This window comes from Hypanus sabinus, chromosome 11 (genome assembly GCF_030144855.1).
Source record: "Hypanus sabinus isolate sHypSab1 chromosome 11, sHypSab1.hap1, whole genome shotgun sequence".
Classification (NCBI taxonomy): domain Eukaryota; kingdom Metazoa; phylum Chordata; class Chondrichthyes; order Myliobatiformes; family Dasyatidae; genus Hypanus; species Hypanus sabinus.
The window spans coordinates 97,264,908-97,291,484 of NC_082716.1; the positions used below are offsets into that span (position 1 = coordinate 97,264,908).

General features: G+C 42.3%; 1 protein-coding gene across 1 annotated transcript in view; it reads right to left on the reverse strand.

Annotated features, from left to right (window-relative positions):
• The window catches only part of LOC132402214 (probable voltage-dependent R-type calcium channel subunit alpha-1E), a 600,800-nt gene that overhangs the window by 53,841 nt on the left and 520,382 nt on the right, over nucleotides 1-26,577 (reverse strand). Inside the window, exons 38-40 of the mRNA XM_059984957.1 lie at nucleotides 23,895-24,022; nucleotides 17,842-17,938; nucleotides 2,261-2,366 (exon numbers count right to left, since the gene is read on the reverse strand). Coding sequence (XP_059840940.1) covers nucleotides 2,261-2,366; nucleotides 17,842-17,938; nucleotides 23,895-24,022 — 331 coding nt within the window. The remainder of the gene's footprint in view (nucleotides 1-2,260; nucleotides 2,367-17,841; nucleotides 17,939-23,894; nucleotides 24,023-26,577) is intronic.

A 26,577-nucleotide genomic window follows, 5' to 3' on the forward strand; every position in this document is an offset into this window, starting at 1 on the left:
GGACTCTACTCACGGGAATTCGGAAGAATGACAGGAGACCTTACAGAAACATTAAATTATGAAAGGGATAGATAAAGTAGAGGCAGGAAAGTTGTTTCCACTGATAGGTAAGACTAGAACCTGGGCACGTAGCCTCAAGATTTGGGGGAGTAGATTTAGGTTGCTGATGAGGATGAACTGCTTTTCCCAGAGGGTGATGAATCTGTGAAATTCTCGACCCAATGAAGTAGGGGAGGCTACCTCAGTAAATATATTTAAGACAAATTTGGACAGGTTTTTGCATAGTAGGGGAATTAAGGTTATGGGGAAAAGGCAGATAGGTGGAAATCAGTCCATGGCCAGATTGAACAGCAGAGCAGGCTCAACGGGCCAGATGGCTGACTCCTGCTCCTCTTTCTTATGTTCTTAAGTCCAGTATCCCTGGTGACTATATCAGCAAGAATTGTGTCCAGTGTCCTTGGTGACAACACCAGCTGGAAGTGTGTCCAGTGTGTCTGTGGTGACTACACTAGCAAGAAATGTGTCCAGTGTCCGTGGTGACTACACTAGCAAGAAGTGTGACAAGTGTCCGTGGTGACTACACTAGCAAGAAGTGTGTCCAGTGTCTGTGGTGACTACACTAGCAAGAAATATGTCCAGTGTGCCATGGTGTCTACACCAGCAAGATGTGTGTCCAGTGACCCTGGCTGATTGTTGAACTGGTTACTTTCATACAATGTGTACATTATGGCTGGTGTCTTGCAAGAAATCGAGGTTCATACTACAAAGGTCAGAATAAGAAGATGGAATAGAAGGATATTGTGAAAAAGTAAGGTTATAAACTTCCATGAGGAAATCTGCAGATGCTGGAAATTCAAACAACACACACAAAATGCTGGTGGAACACAGCAGGCCAGGCAGCATCTATAGGGAGAAGCGCTGTTGACGTTTCGGACCGAGAGCCTTCATCAGGACTGTTATAAACTTCCGATTCTTTCTGGCGATATGGGCAGTCTGAGGAAGGCCACATTTTGACTCGATCAAGTTATTCTGAGATGTTGGGCATGGACCTTGAGTGTGTGGATTAGTTAAAAGTCAGAAACACTGAAAAGGACTGCAGTCCTTAAAGATCAAACTGAAATTTCCATAATATAGGACACCGGAAAGAATTTCATTATTATTGGCTGGTATTAAAATTAGCCCATTCATTTGCCCTGCTTCTGATAATTGGCCTAGAAATAGATAAAGCTTTTAATTTACATTTTGAAATTGAATTCCAAATCTTGGAACTGTCACAGTGGAATGTGAATTAACAACTGAGTTGTCCAATTCCTAGTTCACTGACTAAGGTGAACATGGTTTTGCCCTAAGGTGGGACATCCGCTGCAAAGGTTGAATGATTGGATGGTTGAGGTTGAGGTTAACAAGGGAACTCTTTGTGGGAAATGGAGAGAATGTGGAGTTAATGTTAGCTCAGAAGGTGGGTTTGGCAGATCAGAATTCCAAGTCATAATATGACATTGAGGGTGAGGGATATGCAGGAGTGTGAGGCAGTGAGAATGAGGAAGATCTGAGAATGATGGAGTATGAAAGTGAGGGAGAGGTGATAGTGGGAGGATGGAGAGTGAGGGAGAGTAAGACTGAGTGAGTGAGAGTTGGGAAGGGTGAAAGTGAGTAAGGGTGAGACTGAGGGGGGGTGAGAGTGAGGAAGAGTGAGAGAGCGAGGGAGGGGAAGAATGAGCAAGCATGAGACTTTGGAACGGAGAAAGCTTCAGAAACAAAGACATAAGAGACTGGGGATGCCGGAACCTGGAGGGAACACAAAAGGTGCTGGAGGAGCACAGCAGGTCAAGCAGCATCTCTAGAGAGAAATGGATGGTCAACATTTCAAGCTGAAACCCTTTATCAGGATCAGATGAAGAGTCTTGAGCTGAAATATCAGTTGTCGATTTCCCTCCATAGATGCTGCCTGAACTGCTGAGGTCTGAGCAACAGTCGGAATGTGTATGGGTCAGAGAGATGGTAGAATTATACATCCAGTGATGTGACGAAACGTTAATCTGTTTCTCTCACCTCTGATGCACCTCTAACCTGCTAATTATTTTCTGCTGTTTTTATTTCAGGTCCCAATTATCAGGAGCATTTTAATTGTGTCTGATAAACACACCATGATAGACCTTGGGACATCTTACTATGATAAAACGCACCAAAGTGTTCTTGATGTGGTTACTCCTGGTTAAAGTTTGTGGAGTAGTGATGTCAATGATGAATGTCCGCTTACCTCTTGCAAGCTTGATTTGAAGTGCAGTCCTGATCAAGGCCATGAGGGTGGAGGTGAAGTGGACAGTCTTGTCCTCAGTAACAGGCATATTCATCAGTACCAGTCTCTATAAAGGAGAAGGACAGTAAGCCACAGCCAGATCCAGTAATGCTGCCTTTTCATCCTGTCTCCATACTGGGATCTAGCTACTTCCCACAATAGTTCCAATCTGGTGACTCTAGCAGGTTATGTGTTTTCTTGCAAGGGCATTATTTTCCCTTATCCTTTGCTTACCTCCCCCTCTATCTGACCGTATTCTCCAGCTTTTCCATGTCCTGCACCTTCCTGCCACTGAGAACCTTTGACCAACCAACCACCATTGGATTTCTAGCCTACCTACCTTCATAGTGGTCATCCCCTGATACACAGCGGCTAACCCACCACATGCTTTGCTCCCTGTCAACCTTCCCATCTTTTTATGACACATGAACAAAAACACTGAGGAAAAACATCAACTTTCTCACTTCACATTGAGAATTTGTCTCCACTTTTTTTCTTGGGACACTAATCTTAGAAATGGCAGGAGAGTTCAGGTAGGTGGTCAACCTTTGTATCTACTACCAGAGCAATAGATGGGGTTGTCCATGTCCTGAAGGGGAGCCTTCATCCAGACCCCTCCTATCTTGCAATTGCAATAAATTATTGACACACAGGCGCCCTTTTACCCATAGAAAATGCATGGCAGAGAAGTCCATTCAGCCCATCACATCTATACCAGTCATCAGTCAAATCTAACCCCAACCCACAGATCACGCCACCCTCCACCAGCACTAGATCTGTAGCTCTTCAGGTCACAGCTCTTCCAGTATGGATCCTAACGATGTATAAATGTGACGGCGGTTTCTGCCTTTCAGCCAGGGAGTTCCATTCCCCACCAAACTATGGGTTGCAGAACCTATCCTCATCTTGTTCCTAGACCAACTAGATAAACAGGATGGTCCCATTTTCTCTATCCAGGTCTCTAATAACACCACAAACTTAAGTTACAGCTTCACTCAACCTACTGTGAAAAACACCAGGTATTCCACTGTTCCTCACTGCTAGCATTTCCATGTCCTGGAAACATCCTCATAAATCTCCTCTCCAATGCAACCTCAACCTCCCTGGAGTCCAGGATCATACACAGAACTGAAGATGTGGACTAGCTGTTAATGTGAGCAATTTTGGGGCCCATATGGTCTGCTAGCCCTGGACAGGGTCCAGAGAAGGCTAGCAGGAATGATTTCAGGAATGTAAGGTTTAATGTATGAGGAGCGTATGATATTTGAGCCTGTACTTAATGGAGCTCAGAAGGATTGGGTGTGTATCTCATTGAAACTTACTTAATACTAAGGACTCAATACTTAATACTGAATATTTAAAGGACTCCTCATTTTATCTTCTCCAGTCCTGCTGAAGCATCTTGGCTCGAAACGTTGACTGTACTCTTTTCCTGCTGAGTTCCTCCAGCATTTTGTGTGTGTTGTTTGGATTTCCAGCATCTGCAGATTTTATCTTGTTTGTGATTGAATTCTTAAGGGCCTGGATAGAAAGTACGTACAGAGGATGTTTCAATTAGTCTAGAATCTGAAGGAATGGCCTCAGAACAAAGGAACATTTAAATGTGAGAGGTATTTCTTCAGCCAGAGCATGGTGATTCTGTGGAATTCATTGGGTGTGGAGGCCAAGTCATTGTGTGTATTTAAGGCTAAGATCAATAGGTTCTTGCTTGGTAACAGGGTTAAGGGTAATGGAAAGAAGGCAGGTGAATGGGGTTAAAACATCCGCTATAACTGAATGGTGTAGCATGATCAGTGGGCTGAATGGCCTACTTCTGCTCCATTATCTTATGGACGAATTGCAGCAGAACACCATTGTCCTTATACTGAAGGGTGTATCAATGCAAGGGGTCCTGTTAAGAATGATAGTCAACACTTTTGAGTGTATTGATCAAATAACATTAAGAATGTTTTTCCTCATCTTACCAAACCATTTTTGTCTTTCTGCTGTCTAAAGATTTCTATTGTCAACCACATACCCAATATTTGTTTCATCTGCAAACTTCCTTATTATGGATACTGCATTTGGAAATACCCTGAGGGATCTGGAAAGATTTAGTTAGACCCTCTGCAATTTCTCTCCTTGCTTCTCTTAGCAGCCTGATAAACATTTCATTCAACTATAGTAGTTTATCCACTTTCAAAGATGCAAAATCCCTTAATATTCCCTCTTTTACCATCTTCATTTCACTCATTTATGTTAATTATAACACTATTATCCCCCTTTTGTAAACAACTGCAAAATATCCATTAAGAACCTAGTCATTCTTTGCTTTATGTATATAATGGATTTTTGCCATAATTTTCTCTTTGGTTTTCCACATTTCCCTTATTAATCACGCTTTCATACTTCCTAATCTTCTGAGCTGTCTGTTGCATCTTAGCTTCTGTTCAAAGCTTCCTGTTTTTGCCTTTTCTTGCCCACATTATCCAAGGGCTCTAGATTTGATAGTCTTGTCCTTTATCTTTACTGGACCTTATTCACTTTGAAGCCTTTGAAAGCCCTTCATTAAATACCTTTTGTTGTTTCTAAAGATTTATATTGGTGTAACTATTTTCTGTTCTCTTTTCTGTCTGGTAAGATTGCCTTTACCCTAATACAAACTCCTATTTTAGCCTTAACCTTTCCCTAACTACATTGTATCTAAATGAATTATCTTCTAAAGAAATGCTCTCACGCTACTCAGCTTCATTCCAAAACATAAATAGAGAATTGCTCTCCTTGGGGTGGAGGGGTGGGAATCCTGAAGCACGGTTCTGACCCAAAACATCAACAATTTCTTTCTCCCCACAGCCACTGCTTGATCCAGTAAGTCCAGCAGTTGTTGTCACTCTCTTTGAGATGGGTTTATCACATACTGCCTTCAAAGAAGTCCTTCTGAAGGAGGTACTTTGAGCCTTGTATACTGTTTGTACTGACTGCATTGCAGTTAATATCTGGGGTATTGAAATACTTTTCACCTGCTTGGACTTGCTGCAGTAAATGATTTGTTTCCATACTTGTCTCTCTCCATCAGAGTGGACTGTTTGGAGATCTTATACTCCGTCAATAAGGGGAATGTCCTTTTTTGCTCCTTCATTTAAAAATGAGCCTTCCATAATATTATGATTCACACAGACTTGTCTCCAAGATTGTTGTCGCCTTACTCTTTGTTCATCTTTCCTTTCCTTTACCTGAAAGGCCTGTACTAATGTCAGTCCTACTCCTACTTAAGTCATGTTTCAGTAACATATTGTTAAGATGCTGCCTTGATTAGAGAACATGTGCTATAATGAGATGTTGGAGGGGAGATCTGATTGAGGTTGATAAAATAGAGTAGACAGACAGTATTCCCAGGGTTGAAATCACTAATACCAGAGGGCATGCATTTAAGGTGAGAGGGGGTAATTTCAAAGGAAATGTGAGGGGCAAATTTTTTTACACAGGAAGTGTTGGGTGTCTGGAATATGCTGCATGGGCTGGTGATAGCGGCAGATACATGACAGATTCTTAAGAGAGGTTTAGATAGACACATGAATGGGGTAAGTGGAAGGATTTGGACATTGGTAGGCATAAGGGATTAGTTTAGTTGGTCATTTGGTTACTAATGTAATTGGAACAGCTCATCATTGTGGGCTGAAGGGCCTGTTCCTGGGCTGTACTGCTCTATGTTCTATAACAGGTTATATTGTCAATAACAATATAACAATTTGTCCTACTACATGTGTATCTTCAGTACATGTGCCTTGTTCACTTAGATGGTAGTGTGAAATTATGCATTTTGGAAGGTATATCAGGGTATAGCATACACCATGGGACATACGTCTCTCGGGAGTATTGAGGAACAGAGGAATCTTAGTTTACAAGTTCAAGAGCCCCTGAAGGCATTTGCACAGATAAATAAGGCATAAAGGATGCTTTCCTTCATTAGCTGGGGCACAGAATATAAGAAAATCACAAAGTGAATTGGAAGGACATGATAGCTTTTGAGTCGGTGCAGAGGGCAGAGACATAAGAGATGGCAGATGCTGGAATATGCCGCAACAAACAATCTGCCAGAGGAACGAGGATTGAGCAGCATCTGTTGGAGGAAGAGAACTGTCAATGTTTTGGGTCGAAATGCTCCATCACAACATGACATGGGATGAACTGCGAGGAGAGCCTGGACAGAGTGGAGTTTTTATTTCCTTGGACTGGAGGAGGGTGAGAACCAATCTGACAGGTGCACAAAATTACAAGGAACATAGATAGGTGGATAGTAAACTTCTCATCATAGTAGAGTGTCTAAGATCAGAGGACATAGATTTAAGGTTTTAGAAGAGGAAGAACGTTTCACACAAAGAGAGAGGAAATGTCTAACAATATTTTCGACAAAATATGGTGAGTCGAAGGACTTGTCCTGAGCTGCCTGTTCCATCTCTTATGCAACATATTAAAGGCACCCGAATCACCAGAGCATAGTAGGCTATAGATCAAGTGCTAGTAAAAAGCTGTAATAGTGTTATGCACTTGATGTTTAACACAGACATGGTGGGACGAAGGGTCCGTTTCTCTGCTGTACAATTTTTATCCCTGTTTTTCTAACCCTTGTTTACTCTGGTTCAAATAGCTTCACACCAATTTTCTCCTGTTCCTTTCCATCTCTCTTCTTCCCCTTTCTGAATCTATGCTCAGATGTGAGAGTGGAGAGAGCAGGAGACTCCAGACCAGTTAGCCTGACATCAGTAAGAGAGAAAATGACAGGAATCTCTGATAAGGAACTAGAAACAAGGCTGAAGTTAGGCTGAATCAACATAGGTTTGACACTTGGCAGGTTGAGCAGCATCTGTTGGGGGAAAGGAATTTTTGATGTTTCGTGCTGAAACCTTGCAGAAAGACTGAAGAGGGTTAGTAAAAGAATAAAGAGGGAGTGATAAGAGAGGAATTGAGATATTAGTGGACTGTGGTAGGTAGGGGAGGGCAAGTGGGTAGAGTTGGGAGACAGTGGCAGGTGATGCTAAGTAGCATCAGTCAAAGGGAAAACAGGCAGTGAAATGGGAGTAGGAAAGGGTGATGGTGGGAGACATGGCTGGAGGAAGATGAGCAGGAACACAAGGGTTACCAGTGCTGGAGTTGGCTAAGTAAAGGAGGTGAACATGGGAACTATTATGGGAGAGGTGAAGGACAGATGGAACCAGTTGTGAGAAGAGACAGTGGGTGGAGGGAGGTGGGGAGAGGGAGGGAGTGAGAGACAACTTAAGTGCCTGGATGATGGTGAGAGAGGAGGTGTACGAACAAGTGTCACACCTCCTGTGATTGCAAGCAAAAGTGTTGGGGTCTGGGAGATGTGGCTGGGAGGTCTCAGCAAATGAATGAAGGAGTCATGGAGTGAATTGTCACTGTGTAAGGTGGGAAGGGGAAGGCAGCGCGATCTCATTGCCTCTGGAGGAAATGACAATGGATGATGTGTTGGGTATGGAGGCTGGTAGGGTAAAAGGTAAGAATCAGGGGAACTGTTCTGTCTGGGAGGAGGTGGGATGAGAGCAGAAGTACGAGAAACACGATTGGGCTCCATCAACCACAGCAGAAGGGAAAGCATGATTCCTGAAAATGGAAGACAGTTCAGATGTCCTGGAACAGAAAGCCTCATCTTGAGAGCTGATGTGGCGTTGATAGAGAAACTGGGAGTCAGGGATGACAAATGGCACTGCAGTAAGAGACAAGGTGGGAAGAGGTGTAGACTAAGTAGCTGTGGGAGGTAGCACATTTATAGGAAATAGCAGTGGATAGTTTGTCTTCTGAGGACGAGACAGACAGAACTAGAAAAGGGAGAGAAGTTTCAGAAATAGTCCACGTAAATTTGAGGGGAGGGTGGAAGCATGTGGCGAAGGTGATAAGTTGATGAATCCTACATGCATGCATGAAGCAACACCAATGCAGTCATTGCTGTAACAGAGAAAGCGCTGTGAAGGTTTGGAATAGAGACCGTACCACGGAGCCAATGAATACCTGGGGCTTATTTAGATATCCATGTTTACATCTTTGATTTGTAAAAAGTGAGTGGAGCCAAGACTTGTTCAGCCAGGCAAATGAGAATGTTCATGGAGGGAAAGTGATTTAGCCTTTGTTGCAGAAAGAAGCAGAGTTCTAAGACTATCATGATGGGGGAATGAAGGTGTATAACTACTGAACATCCACAGTGAAGTTGAAGCGATGGGAGCCAGGGAATGGGGAGTTAACAAAATGATGGAATGCATGTGAAGTGTCCTGCAAGTAGGTGGAAAGGAATGAACAAGGGAAGACAGGATGGAATCAAGAAGTTAAGTTTAGTGAAGCAAGAGCCCATTACTAGCTCAGTTACTAGAGTCCAGCATTGGCAGATCCTTGTGATCCTGCTTATCATCCTCCCATAGCTATCTCTAACCTTCACCCTTCACCTTATTCCATCTACCTCAATTTGCTATCCAATTGCCTCTGTCCCCCAAATCCACCCCCCACCTAGCTCGATCTGCCTGTAATCCTACATCCTTCCTCTGTCCTCCAATCACCTCAGGACTGTCACTCATCACTCTCCCTCTCCTCTTTATACTGCTCATCTTCCCATTCGACTCTTCATCACTCCCCTTCTCCTCTTTGTACTGCTCATCTTCCCATTCTATTCTTCATCACTCCTCTTACCCTCTTTATACTGCTCATCTTCCCACTCTACATCTTGGCCCAAATGCAGGTGTAACCCATTTTCAAAAATCCTTCCTCTCTCAGGGATGAGGTTTTTGAAGCTTGTGTTGATGTTTCTGTACTGCTGGGTTTTCAAGGAAAAGGGTTGCTAGCCTCATAGCCAACTGTCCTCCTTTGCAGTGGGGCTTGGGACCCATCCATGGTGGAGTTTCTCATCCATGTATCTATTCAAATTTCTCTTAAATGTTGCAATCAAACCTGCAACCATCACTTCCACTGGCAGTTTATTCCACACTCTCACCACCCTATGAGTGAAGCAGATCCTCCTCATGTTCCCCTTTTACCTTTAACCCATGACCTCTAGTTCTAATCTCACTCAACCTCAGTAGAAAAGGCCTGCTTGCAATTAACCATTCTATAGACCTCCTTATTTTGTATACCTTTATCCAATTTTCCCTCATTCTCCTACGCTTCAGGGAATAAAGTCCAGATGTCTTCAACCTTTCCATATAAATTAGCTCCTTAAGTCCTTGCAACATCCTGGTAAGTCTTCTCTGTAGTCTTACAATCTTATTGATATCTTTCCTATAGGTGGGTGCACACAATACTTCAAATTAGGCCTCACCAGCGTATTATACAACTTTAATACAACATTCCCATCTCCTCAATACATCGATTTATTGAGGCCAATGTGCCAAATACTCTCTTTCAAGGCTATCTAAATAAGCCCCAGCTATTCATTGGCTGCATGGCACAGTCTCTATTTCAAACCTTCTCAGATGCCATTTTTAAGGAATATTTATCTGTATTCCCATATCCCTCTGTTCCACTGCACTCCTCAGTGCCCTACCACCATCCATGTTCGTGCTCTCGAAATTACATCTCAAACTTCTGTGTTAAATTCCATCTGCCCATTTTTCCAGCTGGTCCAGATCCCACTGCAAGCTTTGGTAGCCTTGCTCGCTGTTCGCAAATTGGCTGATCCAGTTAACCACATTATCATACAGATCACTGATATAGATGATAAACAACAATGGACCCAAATCTGATCCCTGTGGCACTCCACTAGACACTGGCCTCCAATCAGTGAGGCAACCATTCTCTGGCATCTTCCATGAAGCTAATGATTAATCCAATTTACTACCCCATCCTTTATACTAAGCCACTGAACCTTTTTGATTTTTTTTAATCAAAGGCCTAGCTAAAGTCCATGTAGATAACAGCCATTGCTTTGCCTTCATCAACTTTTCTCCAGCATCTCACCTGGTACTAAAGACTTCTAAATATCTCTACTTGGGCCCCTTCAATTTCACCTCCCACAAAGTCCAAGGGAAGACCTTGTAAGGCCCTGGGGATTTATCCGTCCTAATTTGCCTCAAGATAGCAAACCCTCCTCCTCTGTAATCCTTACTGCTGTTTTGCCTCACTTCTATGAACTTTGTGTCTGTCTCACAAGTAAATACAGATACAAAACATCTCCCCCATCTCTTTTGACTCCATGCATAGATGACCACTCTGATCTTTAAGAGGACTAATTTGTCACTTGCTATCCTTTTATATCTGTACAAGCCTTTGGGATTCTCCTGCATCTTGCCTGTGAGAGCACTTCATGCCTTCTTTTAGCCCTCCTGATTTCCTTCTCAAGTGTTCTCTTGTATTTCTTACACTCCTCAAGATCTCATTTGTTCCTTCCTGCCAATTCTGCTGTGTACCTCCTTCTTTTGCTTAACTAGGGCCTCCACATCTCTCAAAAATCAAGGTATCCTTGTAATCTTGCCTTTTATTCTGCCATTAATAAAAAAACTCAGTGCTCTCAAAATTTTTCTTCTGAAGACCTCCCACTTACCATGTACACCTTAGCTAGAAAACAGCCTGCCCCAATCCACATTTACTATTGCTATTTCATTACTACTTTTCTGTTTACTTTTGTCAGATTCTGTGTTTTATGTTACAACATGTCATTAGGAAAGACATTTGACATAGTTCACTGTAAAGAGAAGATAAAGATGATTACAGGTGATACAAACATTAGCTTGGTTGACAACAAGGAAGATCTGGACTGCAGGAAGACAGCAATGATCTTTTAAGCCAGGTGGAAAATTGGAAAATAGAATTTAATCCAGAGAAGTGTGAGGTAATGCATCGAGAGAGGCAAAACAAGGCAAGGAAATTTACAGTAAATCAGAGGATATTGAATAGTCTGAAGGAACATTGAAGGAATTTATAGATTGCCTACAAGATGGCTCTTTATAGCAGCTCATGGCTGAACCTTTAGGGAAAAGGCAATTATCCCCTAAGTGTTGTGTAATGGACTAGATTTTATTAGAGAGCTTAAAGTAACCTGCCTGACCTGCTGAGTTTCTCCAGCATTTTGGATGCGTTGCTTAAAATAAAAGAACCCTTAGGATGCAGTGATGATAAAATGACAGAATTCACCCTGCAGTTTGAGAGGGAGAGGCTAAAATTAGACATATCAGTATTAATGTGGAGTAAAGGGAACTACAGAGGCATCTGAGAGGAGCTGATCAAAGTTGATTGGAAGGGGACACTAGTAGGGATGATATCAGAACAGCAATGGCTGGAGTATCAGGGAGCAATTTGGAAGGTGCACTGTAGACTTATTACAAAGAAGAGGCATTCTAAAGGGTAGGCATGGAAACCATGGCTGTTAAAGGAAGACAAGGTCAGCATTAAAGCAAAAGAGAGGGCATATAACATAGCAATGATAATGGGGATCTAGAGGATTGGAAAGCTTTTCAAAACCAAAAGAAGGCAACTAAAAAAGCAATAAGGAGAGAAAAGTGTTGGGGAGCACTTCGGGTCCAGTGATCACAATGCCATTAGTTTCAATATAATTATGGAGGAGGATAGGACTGGACCCAGGGTTGAGATTTTTGATTGGAGAAAGGCTCACTTTGAGGAGATGCGAAAGAATTTAGAGGGAGTGGATTGGAACAATTTGTTTTATGGGAAGGATGCAACAGAAAAATGGAGGTCATTTAAAGGTGAAATTTTGAGGGTACAGAATCTTTATGTTCCTGTTAGGTTGAAAGGATAGGTTAAAAGCTTGAGAGAGCCATGGTTTTCAAGGGATATTGGAAATTTGGTTCAGAAAAAGAGGGAGATCTACAATAAATATAGGCAGCATGGAGTAAATGAGGTACTCGAAGAATACAAAGAATGTAAAAAGAATCTTAAGAAAGAAATAAGAAAAGCTAAAAGAAGATATGAGGTTGCTTTGGCAAGTAAGGTGAAAATAAATCCAAAGGGTTTATACAGTTATATTAATAGCAAAAGGATAGTGAGGGATAAAATTAGTTCCTTAGAGAATCAGAGTGGACAGCTATGTGCAGAGCCAAAAGAGATGGGGGAGAGTTTGAACAATATCTTTTCTTTGGTATTCACTAAGGAGAAGGTTATTGAATTGTGTAAGGTAAGGGAATCAAGTAGGGTAGTTATGGAAACTATGATGATTAAAGAAGAGGAAGTACTGGTGTTTTTAAAGAATATAAAAGTGGATAAATCTCCAGGTCCTGACAGGATATTCCCTAGGACCTTGAGGGAAGTTAGTGTAGAAATAGCAGGGGCTCTGACAGAAATATTTCAAACGTCATTAGAGACAGGGATGGTTCCAGAGGATTGACTCATGTGGTTCCATTGTTTAAAAAGGGTCCTAAGAGTAAAACTAGCAGTTATAGGCCTGTCAGTTTGATGTGAGTGGTGTGTAAATTAATGGAAAGTCGTCTTAGAGATGGTATATATAATTATCTGGATAGACAGGGTCTGATTAGGAACAGTCAACATGGATTTGTGTGTGGAAGGTCATGTTTGACAAATCTTATTGAATTTTTTGAAGAGGTTACGAGGAAAGTTGACGAGGGTAAAGCAGTGAATGTTGTCTATATGGACTTTGGTAAGGCCTTTGACAAGGTTCCACACAGAAGGTTAGTTAGGAAGGTTCAATCGTTAGGTATTAATATTGAAGTAGTAAAATGGATTCAACAGTGGTTGGATGGGAGATGCCAGAGAGTAGTAGTGGTGGATAACTGTTGTCAGGTTGGAGGCTGGTGACTAGTGGTGTTCCTCAGGGATCTGTACTGGGTCCAATGTTTTTTGTCATATACATTAATGATCTGGATGACGGGGTGGTAAATTGGATTAGTAAGTATGCAGATGATACTACGATAGGTGGTGTGGATAATGAAGTAGGTTTTCAAAGCTTGCAAAGAGATTTAGGCCAGTTAGAAGAGTGGGCTGAAAGATGGCAGATGGAGTTTAATGCTGATAAGTGTGCGGTGCTATATTTTGGTAGGACTAATCAAAATAGGACATACATGGTAAATGGTAGGGCATTGAGGAATGCAGTAGAACAGAGTGATCTAGGAATAATGGTGCATAGTTCCCTGAAGGTGGAATCTCATGTGGATAGGGTGGTGAAGAAAGCTTTTGGTATGTTGGCCTTTATAAATCAGAGCATTGAGTATAGGAGTTGGGATATCATGTTAAAATCGTACAAGGCATTGGTGAGGCCAAATTTGGAGTATTGTGTACAGTTCTGGTCACCGAATTAAAAGAAAGATGTCAACAAAATAGAGAGAGTATGGAGGAGATTCACTAGAATGTTACCTGGGTTTCAGCACCTAAGTTACAGGGAAAGGTTGAACAAGTTATGTCTTTATTCTTTGGAGCATAGAAGGTTGAGGGGGGACTTGATAGAGATATTTAAAATTATGAGGGGGATAGATACAGTTGATGTGGATAGGCTTTTTCCATTGAGAGTAGGGGAGATTCAAACAAGTGGACATGAGTTGAGAGTTAAGGGCAAAAGTTTAGGGGTAACATGAGGGGGAGCTTCTTTACTCAGAAAGTGGTAGCTGTGCGGAATGAGCTTCCAGTAGAAGTGGTAGAGGCAGGTTCGATTTTGTCATTTAAAAAAAATTGGATAGGTATATGGACAGGAAAGGAATGGAGGGTTATGGCTTGAGTGCAGGTAGGTGGGACTAGATGAGAGTATGCGTTTGGCACGGACTAGAAGGGCCAAGATGGCCTGTTTCCGTGCTGTAATTGTTATATGGTTAAAAGATGAAGGTAAGCTATCATAATATCAAAGAGGATACCAAAAGTTTTGTTCAGATATGTAAAAAGTAAAAGAGAAGTTAGAGGAAATAAAAGACCATTGGAAAATAATGTTGGAGAGGTGGTAATGGCGGACAAAGAAATGGCAGATGGATTGCCATTTTGATGTCAATTGTGTCAATTTTCACCGTGGCAGATAGCAGCAGTATGCCAGAAATTCAAGAGTGTTAGGGGACAGGGGTGAGTGCAGTTGCTATTAGTAAGGATAAAGTGCTTGGTAAGATGAAAGGTCTGAAAGTAGATAAGTCACTTAGACCAGATGGTGTACACCCCAGGGTTCTAAAAGAGGTAGCTGAAGAGATTGTGGAGACCTTAGCAGTGATCATTAGATTCATCAGAATCATTAGATTCTGGAATGATTATTGCAATGTCACTCCACTCTTTACGAAGGGACAGAAGTAAAAGAGAGAAAATTATAGGCCGATTAGCTTGATGTCAGTGGTTGGCAAGATGTTAGAGTCCGTATTAAGGTTGAGGTGTCAAGGTACATGATAAAATGGGCCAAAGTCAGCATAGTTTCCCTAAGGGAAATCTTGCCTGAAAAATCTGTTGGAATTCAAGGAAATAATGTGCAGGATAGACAAAGGAGAGTAGGTTGATGTTGTTTACTTGGAATTTCAAAAGACCTTTGACAAGGTGCCACATGTGAGGCTGCTAAACAAGATAAATGCCAGTATTATGGGAGAGATATTAGCATGGATAGAAGACTGGCTGATTGGCAGGTGGAAAAGAGTGAGCCTTTATTGGTTGGCTGCCAATGACTCATGGTGTTCCACAGGGGTCAGTGTTGGGATTGCTATATGTCATGTTAAATGCCAATGATCGGATGATGGAATTGATGGCTTTATGGCTAGGTTAGTGGATGATACAAAGATTGGTGAAGGGGCCAGTAATGTTGAGGAAGCAGAGAGTCTATAGAAGGATGGACAGATTAGGAGAATAAGCAAAGAAGTATCTGTTGGAATACAGTGTAGGGAAGTGTATGGTTATGATCGAAGGAATAAAGACAAAGACTAATTTCTAAATAGGGAGCACATTCAGAAATCTGAGGTGCAAAGGGACTTGGAAGACTTCCTGCAGGATTTCCTAAAGGTTAGTTTGCAGGTTGAGTTGGTGGTAGGGAATGCAATTGTAATGTTAACATTCATTTCAAGAGGACTAGAATATAAAAACAAGGATGTAATGCTGAGGCTTTATTAGACATTCATCAGACCACATGAAGTATTGTGAGCAATTCTGGGTCCTTTATCATAGAAAGGATGTGCTGGCATTGGAGAGGGTCCAGAAGAGGTCTAGGAGAATGATCCCTGGAATGAAAGGGTTAATATCTGAAGAGCATTTGATGGTTCTGGACCTGTACTCACTAGAGCTTAGAAGAAAGAGGGGGAATCTCATTGCAAGCTATTGAATATTGAAAGTGCTAGACAGAGTGGATGTAGAGAGAATGTTTCCAATAGTGGTAGAGTGAGGGACCAGAAGGCATGGTCTCAGAATACCTGGAGCCGAAGGACCCCTTGCTTAGTGGTATTTGTCCATGGCATAAAAAGTTGGGAACCCTGGTCTTGATAGTGATAGGATGACTTTTCCTTCAGTGAACCTGGGGTACACGGTGAGGCATGACCTGATTCTAGATACCATCAGGAACCTTAACCAAGCCTATCTCCTTTCCTCACCCAACTAGAGAGTCTCAAAACATCTTGTAGCTGGGATGAGCTACTTCAGTCTGAATAGAGGAGAGGACCTGTGACCTTTTACCCTGTGTGGCTTTACATAATATGCAGCACATCAAAATAGGAGGCTTCGAGATGGAGGCCAGTGACTTTCCAGCCTTTAATGAGTAGTGTCGCCACCGTATTGAGACACTTGGGAGAACACAGGTTCTGGTCATGTGGATAAAATGTCAATCAATCAAACAGATGGAGGTTACCTACATTGGGTCTTGATCATTCATTTCAGACAGTGCCACAACCTACAACAACTAACACAATGAAATGCACATTTACAGGACAATTCAGACATTACTGAGAGCTGGCAATGTTCTTAAAACCTGCCAGGGATTCAACTATTAACACAACAGATTCTGTAGATGCTGGGAATCCAGAGTAAAATACACAAAATGTTGGATGAGCTCAGCATGTCAGCAGCAATCTATGGAAAGGAATAAAGAATCATTGCTTGGGCTGAGCCCCTTCCTCCAGACTGGAAAGAAAAGGGTAAGAGTTAGAATAAAAAGGTGGGGGATGGGAATGAGCACAAGCTAGAAAGTGGCAGGTGAAGCCAGGTGAGGGGGCAGGTAGGTGGCTGGGGGAGGGGTGATGAAGTGAGAAGCTGAAAGTTACAGGTGGAGAAGATAAAGGGCTGAAGGAAAAGGTATCTGACAGGATAGGGGGGTTGACCATGAGAGAAAGGGAAGGAGGACAAGCAGCAGAGGTAGGTCATAGGTAGGTAAGGAGAAAAGAAGAGGTAAGAGGGGAGCCAGAATAGGGGATGGAAGAAGAGAAAGAGGGAAGGAGGCTGAAATTTCTGGAAATTAGAGAAATTGATGTTCATGCTGTCAAGTTGGAGGCTACCCAAATGGAATATTTATTTCAACAATACCAAGAGTTTCCAGTATGAGATCAAAGACAATGAATGCTCTGGAGGTGGGGTGGGGTGGGGGAAGACAGATCGAAGTGTTAAATGACTGATCAAATCATGCACCACCTGCCAAGACTTCATAGAGAATGTCTGTGTTCTGGCAAGCCACTGACACACAGATCATCCCTTTCAGGCATCATTTACTTCTCCAAAATGATCAGGGAAGCCATGGACACTTCAACCCTGTTCCTTTCTGTGTATCAAGGTGAGGATTGTTAATTAATGCTTTGCAATAGGAGTGTTTCCAGTCAGGGCAGGTTAGTTTTAGAGTATAAATCCCTTTACACCATCACGACAAACACTTTAGAGGACCTGCTTAAGGTAAAGTCATATATACTGCAGAGGAACAGGCACTTCAGCTCAGTTCATCCATGCCCAATGTTGCCCACCAAGCTAGTCCCACCTGCCTGCTTTTGGACCATAGCCCTTGAATCCAATCTGTCCTATCCATGTACTTATCTAGATGGCTGTTAAATGTTGCTAATGTGCCCACCTCAACCACCACTTCCAGCAGTTCATTCCAAGTATATTCCACCATTATGTGAAGAAGCTGTCTCTGATGTCCCTTTAAATCTCTCACCTCTGATTTTAAACCCATGTTTTCTTCCTTATCACACCCTTTCCCTGGGAAAAAAACAAACTGTGCTTTTGCTCCATCCATGTCCGTCATGACCCTATCAACCTCTATCAGGTCACCACTCAATCTCCTAAGATCCCTGGAATAATGTCTTTGTCAACCCAACCTCTCCTTGTAAAGCAGGTCCCAAAATCCAGGCAACATCCTGGAAAATGTTTTCTGTCCTCTCCCTAACTTAGTAACATCTTTGCTATAAATGTCAATTAAAGGATTCCATTCCCAATATGAACATCCTCCATCCTGACAAATAAACAACTTTCAGAACAGGGTAAAAACAAGTCACTGTTTTCCAAGACTAATTTGAGAAAAGTTAATATAAACACATATATTAATGGATGATATTTTAAAAATAACTCTCATTAGATTGAGAATTGGTTCTATTCACCCTAGAATATAAACAGTGATAAATATCCTTTCAGTGTCAGGCAGGCACAGACTGATTTTGTTTTCCTTCTACCTTGTAAGCAACTTTCGAAGGACATTTCTTCCCCAGACCCAGCGGTGGAGACATGAGGGTCAGCATTTGATACATGTCAGTGTAATGGATTCGGCCGCTTTGCATGGAGGGAGGGGGATGGTAAGCATGTCCAGGAGAAACAGAACAGGAAAGAGTTAATCACATCTATCTCAATCAGCAGAACAGTCCTTTTTTTTCTTAGAATTATAATAATATAAAGTCAAAAGGTGGCCAATCAGTCTATTGTGTGTGTGTGCAGGCTCTTTGGAAGAGCTATCCAATCAGTCTCACCCAAATGCCCATTCCCTTAAAAGCATTAATCCAATCCCCTTTTGAAACTTACAACAGAATCTGCTTCCTCCACCCTTCCAGGCAGTGCATTTCACATCACAGAAACCTGCTGTGTAAAGTTACCTCCTTGGTATATTTGCCAATTATTTTAATGTCTTTATTCTTTGTTTACCCAAAGTTCAGCTGTTGCATAAATGTGGTGGTAGAATGTGATCATACTCGGTAAAGTCCCAAGTGATGATGGGGTTTCTGGTTAATTTCCTACTGGATGAACAGTACTCAGTGCACAAGCAGAGTCAGAGGAGAGGAGGGAGTGAGGGAGGGAGAGAAGGTGGGGAGGAAGACATGCATCCCATGCATGTGGAGTATGCATTTCAGCCTCATTAAAGAAACAGTTTCTCTCAGTTCTATTATTTTTACACAGGTCTTCACCTCCCATTTAATATTAAAGCCTTTTCCAAAAGTTACAATATACCAGGGTGCATCCATCACTAGGTTCTCAACTCATGCACATGAGTAAAAGTGGAACAGGCTGCTGACCTGCTGGAGAGACCAGTGATATGTTTTTCATCACTGCCTCCAAAGATGGCCAAAACTGACATGCCAAGTTTGGTTTGCATATCAGTATGCATGTTTTTGTGTGAATGTGTGTGTGAGAGATGGAGAGAGTATGTTTCTTTGTGCCTTTGTATGAGTTTATACTGAGGAAAAATCAGTGTTTGTGTGTTGGCAATTGTGTTTAGGTAGGTGAAATGTGTGTCGAGTGTTTACATATCTAAATGTTTATCTGGTGTGTACCCGTGTGTGTCTGCAAACATGCACTTAAGTATATTTCTGTTTGTATCTGTCTTATTGTGACAATGACTGTGTTTAATGTTAATCCTTATCCTTCTGGAATTTGTGAGTGCTCATCTAATTGTCCGCATGCACGTGTGTGTTTGTCAGTTTGAGTGACAATGGCTGTGTGTGTGAGGGTAAGTGAGGGGGGAGAGAGAGAGAGAGAGTTCTAATGAGTCAGAACTGTGTATTACTGAGAGAATGCATATGAGAAAAGAGTATGTTTGTGAGAGAGTGAATATGTATTTTGTGAAGGAGTGCATATGTGTGCGTGTGCACGTGCATGCTTAGGAAGAGAATGTGTTTGAGAAAGAAACTGCACATGTAAAAATGTATATGAAAAGTTAGTTGGAGATTGCGTATGTGGCAGATAAAGAGAATGGTGTATATCTGTGATTGTGAGAGAGTATTAGTGTGAGTGTTGAGAGGAGAAAATAAATGTATGAAACAGAGAGAGAAAGAGGGTGGGTAAGAGTCTGTGTGAACAGAAGGCCACCTTTATGAAAAATGTAACAGCAACACATTGAGAGCTTCCAGGAGTACAACGTTAGTGAGACTTAGTACCAGTGGCAGCAGGAATAGTGCTCTGAGACCAAGAAGCACACCCACCCACCAATCCACACCCAAACAGGCTCCCGGCCATTTTGAGATGGTTCCTGTCAGCAGGTTGAAACTAGTGAGGTGCAGCAAAGCTGAGATTCTGTCTCTTTAAAGGAGGTATGTTGTTCCCCAGTCAGAGGGAGATAACCACTGTGTGTGAAGTTAATATGGAGCAAACCTTGCAGGCCACCCTACAAGGGCACTTCCTCCCCAGTCCCAGGGGGGGTGTGATCATACACACTATTGCGTACATGTCTTTATAGTGAATCCTTCCGCTACAAAAAAAGCACAGTCAGTTAGACAACAATAATAGCCACAGAGAGAATGACAGATCCATCTCTCAACAAGAACACAGTTCAGTGCTACTTCTGTGGGGAGACCAGGAAATGGACTTGTTCTTCATCTGATTCTGAGTGAACTTCCTCATGGTAAATGTTGGTTTCCATGGTTAAATAGAGTGAGAACCAACAGTGAAAGGAGGTATTGACCTGGACATTTGAGTGCAGAACACCACTTTCTTGTGCGTTAGCCCAACATTGTCAGAACTGCAGATGCAGTATGCAACACCGTTACTGATCTGTCTTGTGTTTCTCACCTAAGCAAATGGCAGGCAAGTAGCAGAAATGTGCAGAGCAGGCAGTAGTGTCATTATCGAGATGGAAATTGGAAACTAGCCTGGAGGAATAGGCTTGCAAGGGAAAAGCAGGCAGTTAGTCCATATCCCTCTGTTTGAGATAAAGATAGGGTTAATTTCTTGCAGGATATCTTGGAGAATTGAGTTGGAGGTCTAGATTATTGTGAGGCCGAGGAATACTGACATCTGATCTCTCTCAGATGTCCCCACTCCTTGTGGGCAGCCTCGGGAGAGATGAAGGTTACAGGAGTAAACCCAGACAGAAAATCGGGTGTGGCTGGAGGTCACTGAACATCCTTCCAGCAGCTCCTGCATCCAAGCTGGTGCCAAACGTATTGCTTTGCTTTCTTTTGGACTACACAGGTGAGGCTGAGAAGGGGATCTGGAAGACTGGACATCCCAGGATCTCTATACCTTCCACCCAGACTTGTGCCCTGGAGAGGTCACTGCAAAGCTGCCATCCATTGTCCTTTGAGATAGACGGATGGCTTCATCATTATCCTCATCTCAGATGTCCCCATTTCACAGAAATATGAAGCGTTAGTCATGGCTCAGCAAACTTGAGGGAGAATAGTGAAGGCTGAGGCGTCTGAGAGAACCTAGTCAAGAACCCTTTCAAGAAGCAATGTTCTTGTCTCTACATGTCTGACCCACGGTTTTTCTGGGTAAGTAGATCTGTCCTTAGCCTAACACAAGAGCTGATGTTCTGTATATCTAATGTCTAGGTCACTTCCTCCCTTTTATGCCCTACTGATCTCTCACAGCTGTTCTCACCCTATTAAACCACCAATGGTCATCAAGGAGGACAAAGGCAGAAGGCATATGAAACATTACTGCTTGTAAATCACATTCCTTCCTGACTCAGAAATGAATTGCTGGGCCTAATCTCTGGGCAACAGCGCTGTGGAATTCTCTTCACCAGAAGGGCTGTAGTGGGGCAAAGAGGAGGCATACTATCACCCTCTCGAGGGCGAATGAGTTGGGTGATAAATTTTGGTTGTGGCCATGATGCCCACATTCCAAACAATGGAACAAAAACTGTATACTGACTGTTGTTTCTCAGTCTCTCTCCTTCAGAGATATTTACTAACATTGATATTTTACACTGCCTCATATACTGTATACTGATAACCCTCAATCCCTCACATAAAGGAATTTGTCTCTAAATTGACTAGTAATACAGAAATTAATTTAGAGCCTGTCTGATGTTTCAGTGCTCATGTACAGAAAGAGGCAAAATGATTCAGAGGCTGCAGTACTGTGATTACCCGTCACTTCAAAATGCCAATGATACACCACTTGACCCACTATTTCACTTTGAAAATTTTTCTTCAATTTAAACAAGGTTTGGCTGCTCCTGGATATTCACTGCTGGTTATAGTAGCTCACTTGGCTTGTAGTTGTTACATGTTCAGAGAGATTGTAGCAACTTGTCTGGCTTCCAGGGCACCTCAAGGAGAAACGGAAGTGCAACAATACTGATTTCCTGGTTTTGTCACTGACACCAAGTACACATCATCCAACTTGAATATGTTGTCATTTCACAGTGGTCATTGAGTCTGACTTCTACAGTGACCCACTGTACAGCACAATGGGAGATTCTCCACCATCAGTAATGCTGAAGATCCATAAATCAGTTGTTCACTATCTTCTCAAGAAGAACCAGATAACCGTAGCAGGCCATGCAGCTTGGAGCGCAGAAAGCCTATGCATGAATACAATTAAGGAAGTTTCCTGGTAACAGTTGTCACACCTTTTCCCTTTTGCTGCTGAGGAGACAACACAGAGACAAGTGGACAGAATTCACTGACGCAAGTGGGGACACTTCTTTCAGCAGTCTTGAGATTGTGGAAAGTCTTTGTGAGGAATGAAAGCCTCTGACATGTTCCAGAAGTCACAAGAAGCTCATGGAGACACCAGAGATTGTGGATGCTGGAATCTGAAGCAACAATCTGCTGGAAGAACCCTACAGGTCAACTGGCACCTGTAGAAGGAAATGAATTGTCAACATTTTGGGTTGAAACCTCCATCTGGAGGGTTAAAGTCCTGACGGAGGGTTTTGATATTGACAGTTCCTTTCATCACACATATGCTGCTTGACCTGATGCTTTCTTCCAGCAGATTGTATGTTGCACATGAATTTCATGTTTGCTGAATTACTAATCAATGGCTGTCCAGGAATAGCAGTGGTGGGTATTGCATTGCGCTGCCAAGAAGGTTGTTTGGGGGTGTTCAGTACCTATAGTCTATATGTAATCTTATCATCCCATGTCTGAATGCTGGAAGTCTGCGCTTCAAGTAGCCACTACTTCCCTCTTTGTCTGAACCTTTATTGGAAGGAGAGGATTGTCCACCGAAGCAGCTGATCTGTTACATCTGCTCAGCACCTCCTGTCTTTCTCTTGCTCCTTCTGTTCCACTTATTTTGGAACAAAGAACAAGGGCTACTCTGCATGACCACAAGATTGTGGAGGATGCAGGTGATGATGTAAAGTAGATAATTTTTACAGTGAATTCAGCCTTAGACATCAGAATTGATGATTGATGCCATTGTTCGTACTACCTTTGGGGGAGGAGGTATAGTAGTCTTAAGACCTATACTCAAAGACCCAGGAGCAGTTTCTTCCTCTACATCATAATTTTTCCACATGGTCCATATACTCACCAACACTGCCTAATTCTTCCTTTGTTTAGTATTTATTTTTGCAGTTTAATTTTATTTTTTCATACTGTAATGCTGCTGCAAAACAACAAATTTCATGTCACATATGTCAGTGACAATAAATGTGATTCTCAGAAATTATTATCTTCAGGCTTATCAGCCCTGTGCCTACGGTCAGTATTTATAGGAACTGGTATTGCCTTGAGGCAGCACAGACAGGAGAACAGATTTTGTCCTTGAAGCCATCCATTGGTCTGGAGTAGTGTTGGTAGAGTAGGTTGTCTCAGAGCTGTGTAAAGGTCATACGATCTTCCTGTAGGTGTAGTATTGACTATTAAGAACACATGTTGAAGTTTAGAGCGTTAAACAAAAAGATCAGGGTTCCCATGTAGAATGTTTAATACCTATGTCTAACACTTTCTAAAGTCTACCTCCGAGGTGGATTTAGATCCCTTCACTGCCTGATGCTAAAATAAATCCTTCTCTCTAAGTGAGAACCTGCACTGAGTCCCTAATACTACGGCAAAGCTGCAGACCAAGTCATGGTAGAAGTCAGCTACCTCCACTTAAAACTAGCTGGAGGCTAAGGAGTTCAATGCCACTGTGACCATCACCATGGTAACGTTCCTTGCCTGCAACTCCATCTGAATGCACCTCCCCTGTCTTTTATTTTATTGTCTTTGGGATGGGCAGGCTTAACAAGGAAAGGTGGCAGTGGTCCTGAGAGAGTATACAGTTATCTTCATGAGGAAGAGGGACTGACAGACACTAGTACAGGTACTGTTAGTTCCCTGAGTGAGAGTACTGAGGGGCACAAGATAGTTACTTGAGGGTGAGGGGGGAGCATGTGTCAGTGTGCAGGTGTCAGCTAGAAATAAAACATTTTATCCTTAGACTAAATCCCTCATCACATTCTCCAACATGAGGAGAATGCAGCTCTTCTTTTCTCCCTCGTTATACATTTCTGCCTCATCCTATGACATTACTATTTAGCTTGCAAGAGGTAGCCCCTTCAGGCTTGTACACCTACCAGGCAGCCCGATCGTATTCAGCCCAGACCCGCACAAACTCATCCAAATGATGAGGGCCTAGGATAGATGAGTCCCGTGTCAGATACTCAAAGTTATCCATGATGACGGCCACAAACAGGTTCAGCATCTGGAAGACAATCAACATTTCTTTCACAAGAGGTCCCTCCGGCCAAACATCTGCTCTAGATGTAAGCAGCCAATAGCTGAATCAACACTCCAACACAAAGGGATGCCCCTAAGGATCAAACTCAGCGGCTGCATTTCTCCACTGCCAAGAGTTCTCCGAACAGTTCAATAGGAACAGCAAAACTCCGGCAGTGCAGTAACTATTTAGGATCACAGACTTGATACCAAGTGGTGGCTGGTGCACATCTCTGAGCCAACGTGTATGGTAAAAGCAAGGAACCCCACACACCAGATATTGAGGGAAGCTACTTTGGTGAAGCACCAATTAAAATAAAGAAATTGTGCTTTACAGACAATGAAATGTTTTGTAGTATGTTTTTCATCTCATGTTCTCAATACTTATTGCTTATTTATTTATTACTAATATTCCTTTCTCTTGTATTTGCACACTGCTAGAATGCCCAAGCTGGTGCAGTCTTTCGTTGGTTCTGTTATGGTTATTATTCTGTTATTGATTTATTGAGTATGTCTGCAAGAAAAAGAATCTCAGGGTTATTGATGGTGACACATCGGTACTGTGATAATAAATTCACTTTGATCTTTAATACAATAATGAACCTGGTCAGGTGACAGATCTCTCAGTGGATGAACATTTCAGAGACAATGACCACAACTCCTTGAACTTTACCATAGTATTTATGGTATTTAAAATTTTGAGAGGGATAGATAGAGTTGACGTGAATAGGCTGTTTCCATTGAGAGTAGTGGAGATTCAAACGAGAGGACATGATTTGAGAGTTAGGGGGCAGAAGTTTAAGGGAAACACGAGGGGGTATTTCTTTACTCCGAGAGTGATAGCTGTGTGGAATGAGCTTCCTGTAGAAGTAGTAGAGGCCAGTTCAGTTGTATCATTTAAGGTAAAATTGGATAGGTATATGGACAGGAAAGGAGTGGAGGGTTATGGGCTGAGTGTGGGTAGGTGGGACTAGGTGAGATTAAGAGTTCGGCACGGACTAGGAGGGCTGAGATGGCCTGTTTCCGTGCTGTGATTGTTATATGGTTATTGAACATGGGAAAGTTTTTCATCAGTAGAGAGTGATTTATGATGATATTAGGCAGGGACTTGGGAGCATTAAATGGGAACGGATGTACTCAGGGAAATGTACAATGGCAATGTGTAGCTTGCTTAGGGAGAACTTACATGGGGCCCTGAATAGGTTTGTCCCACTCAGGGGAAGGATGATAGGGTGAAGGAACTATGGTTGACAAGAGATGTGGAACATCTGGTCATGAGGAAAAAAGATGCTTACACATGTAAGGACATGTTCGGCACAGCTTGTATTGTGCTGTAGGTTTTCTATGTTTCTATGTTCAAAGATCAGTCAGGGCTTTTGAGTTACAACCTAACCAGGAAGGTTCTTAAGACCAGACTTGCAGAAGGTGAGCTAGGTGACATGAGAATGCTTTGGCGAGTAAGATCAAGGTGTTCTACACAAATGTGAAGAGCAGGAGATAACTGTGAGGGTAAGGCCAATCAGGGACAAAAGAGGAAATATGTGCCTGCAGTCAGAGGAGGTTGGGGAGGTCCTTTAAGAATACTTTGTTTCAGTATTCACAATTGAGAGGGACCTTGATGAATGTGAGGTCATTGTAGAACAGGCTGATATGCTGAAAGATGCCGCTGTTGAAGATGTGTTGGAAAATTTGAAAAACTTTAGGACAGTTAAATTCCTAGGGTTGAATGGGAGATAGACCAGTTACTATGGGAAGCGAGGGAAAAGATTACTGTCCCTTTGGTGATGATCTTTGCATCCTCACTGGCCACAGAAGTAGTTTTAGAGGATTGAAGAGTGGTAAATATTATTCCTTTGTTTAAAGCAGATAATAGGGATAACACTGGGAAATACAGACAGTGAAACTGACATCATTAGTGGGCACACTATCGGAGAGGATTCTTAGAAACAGGATTTATGAGCACTTGGAGAAGCAAAGCATAATTAAGGATGGCATTGTGAATGACTGGTAGTGCCTAATGACCCTGGCTGAATTCTTTGAGAAAGTGATAAAACATATCGAAAAAGGCAGAGCAAAGGCAGAGATTGAGTTCAAGAGCTGCGAGGTAATGCTGTAGCTCTATAAAACTCTCTGGTTAGACACATTACTCCAAGAGTACTGGCTCATTATAGGAAGGATGTGGAAGCTTTAGAGAGGGAGCAGAGGAGATGTACCATGATGATACCAGGATTTTTTTTAATGAGATACAGTATGGAACAGGCCCTTTTGGCTTTTTCAGCTGTGCTATCCACATATCACAGGTTAGCCTAATCACATGACTATTTACAATGAGCAATTAACCTACTAACAAGTATATTTTTGGACTGTAGGAAGAAACTAGAGCACCTATAGGAAACCCATACACACATGAGAAGGAAGTACAAACTTTCGTACAGAGTACACGGGCATTGAACTCCAAACTCTGATGCCTCGAGCTGTAATAGTGTTGTGCTAACTGTTATAGTAATGCTTAGTGCAGCTTGGCTATGCATTAGAAAGTAT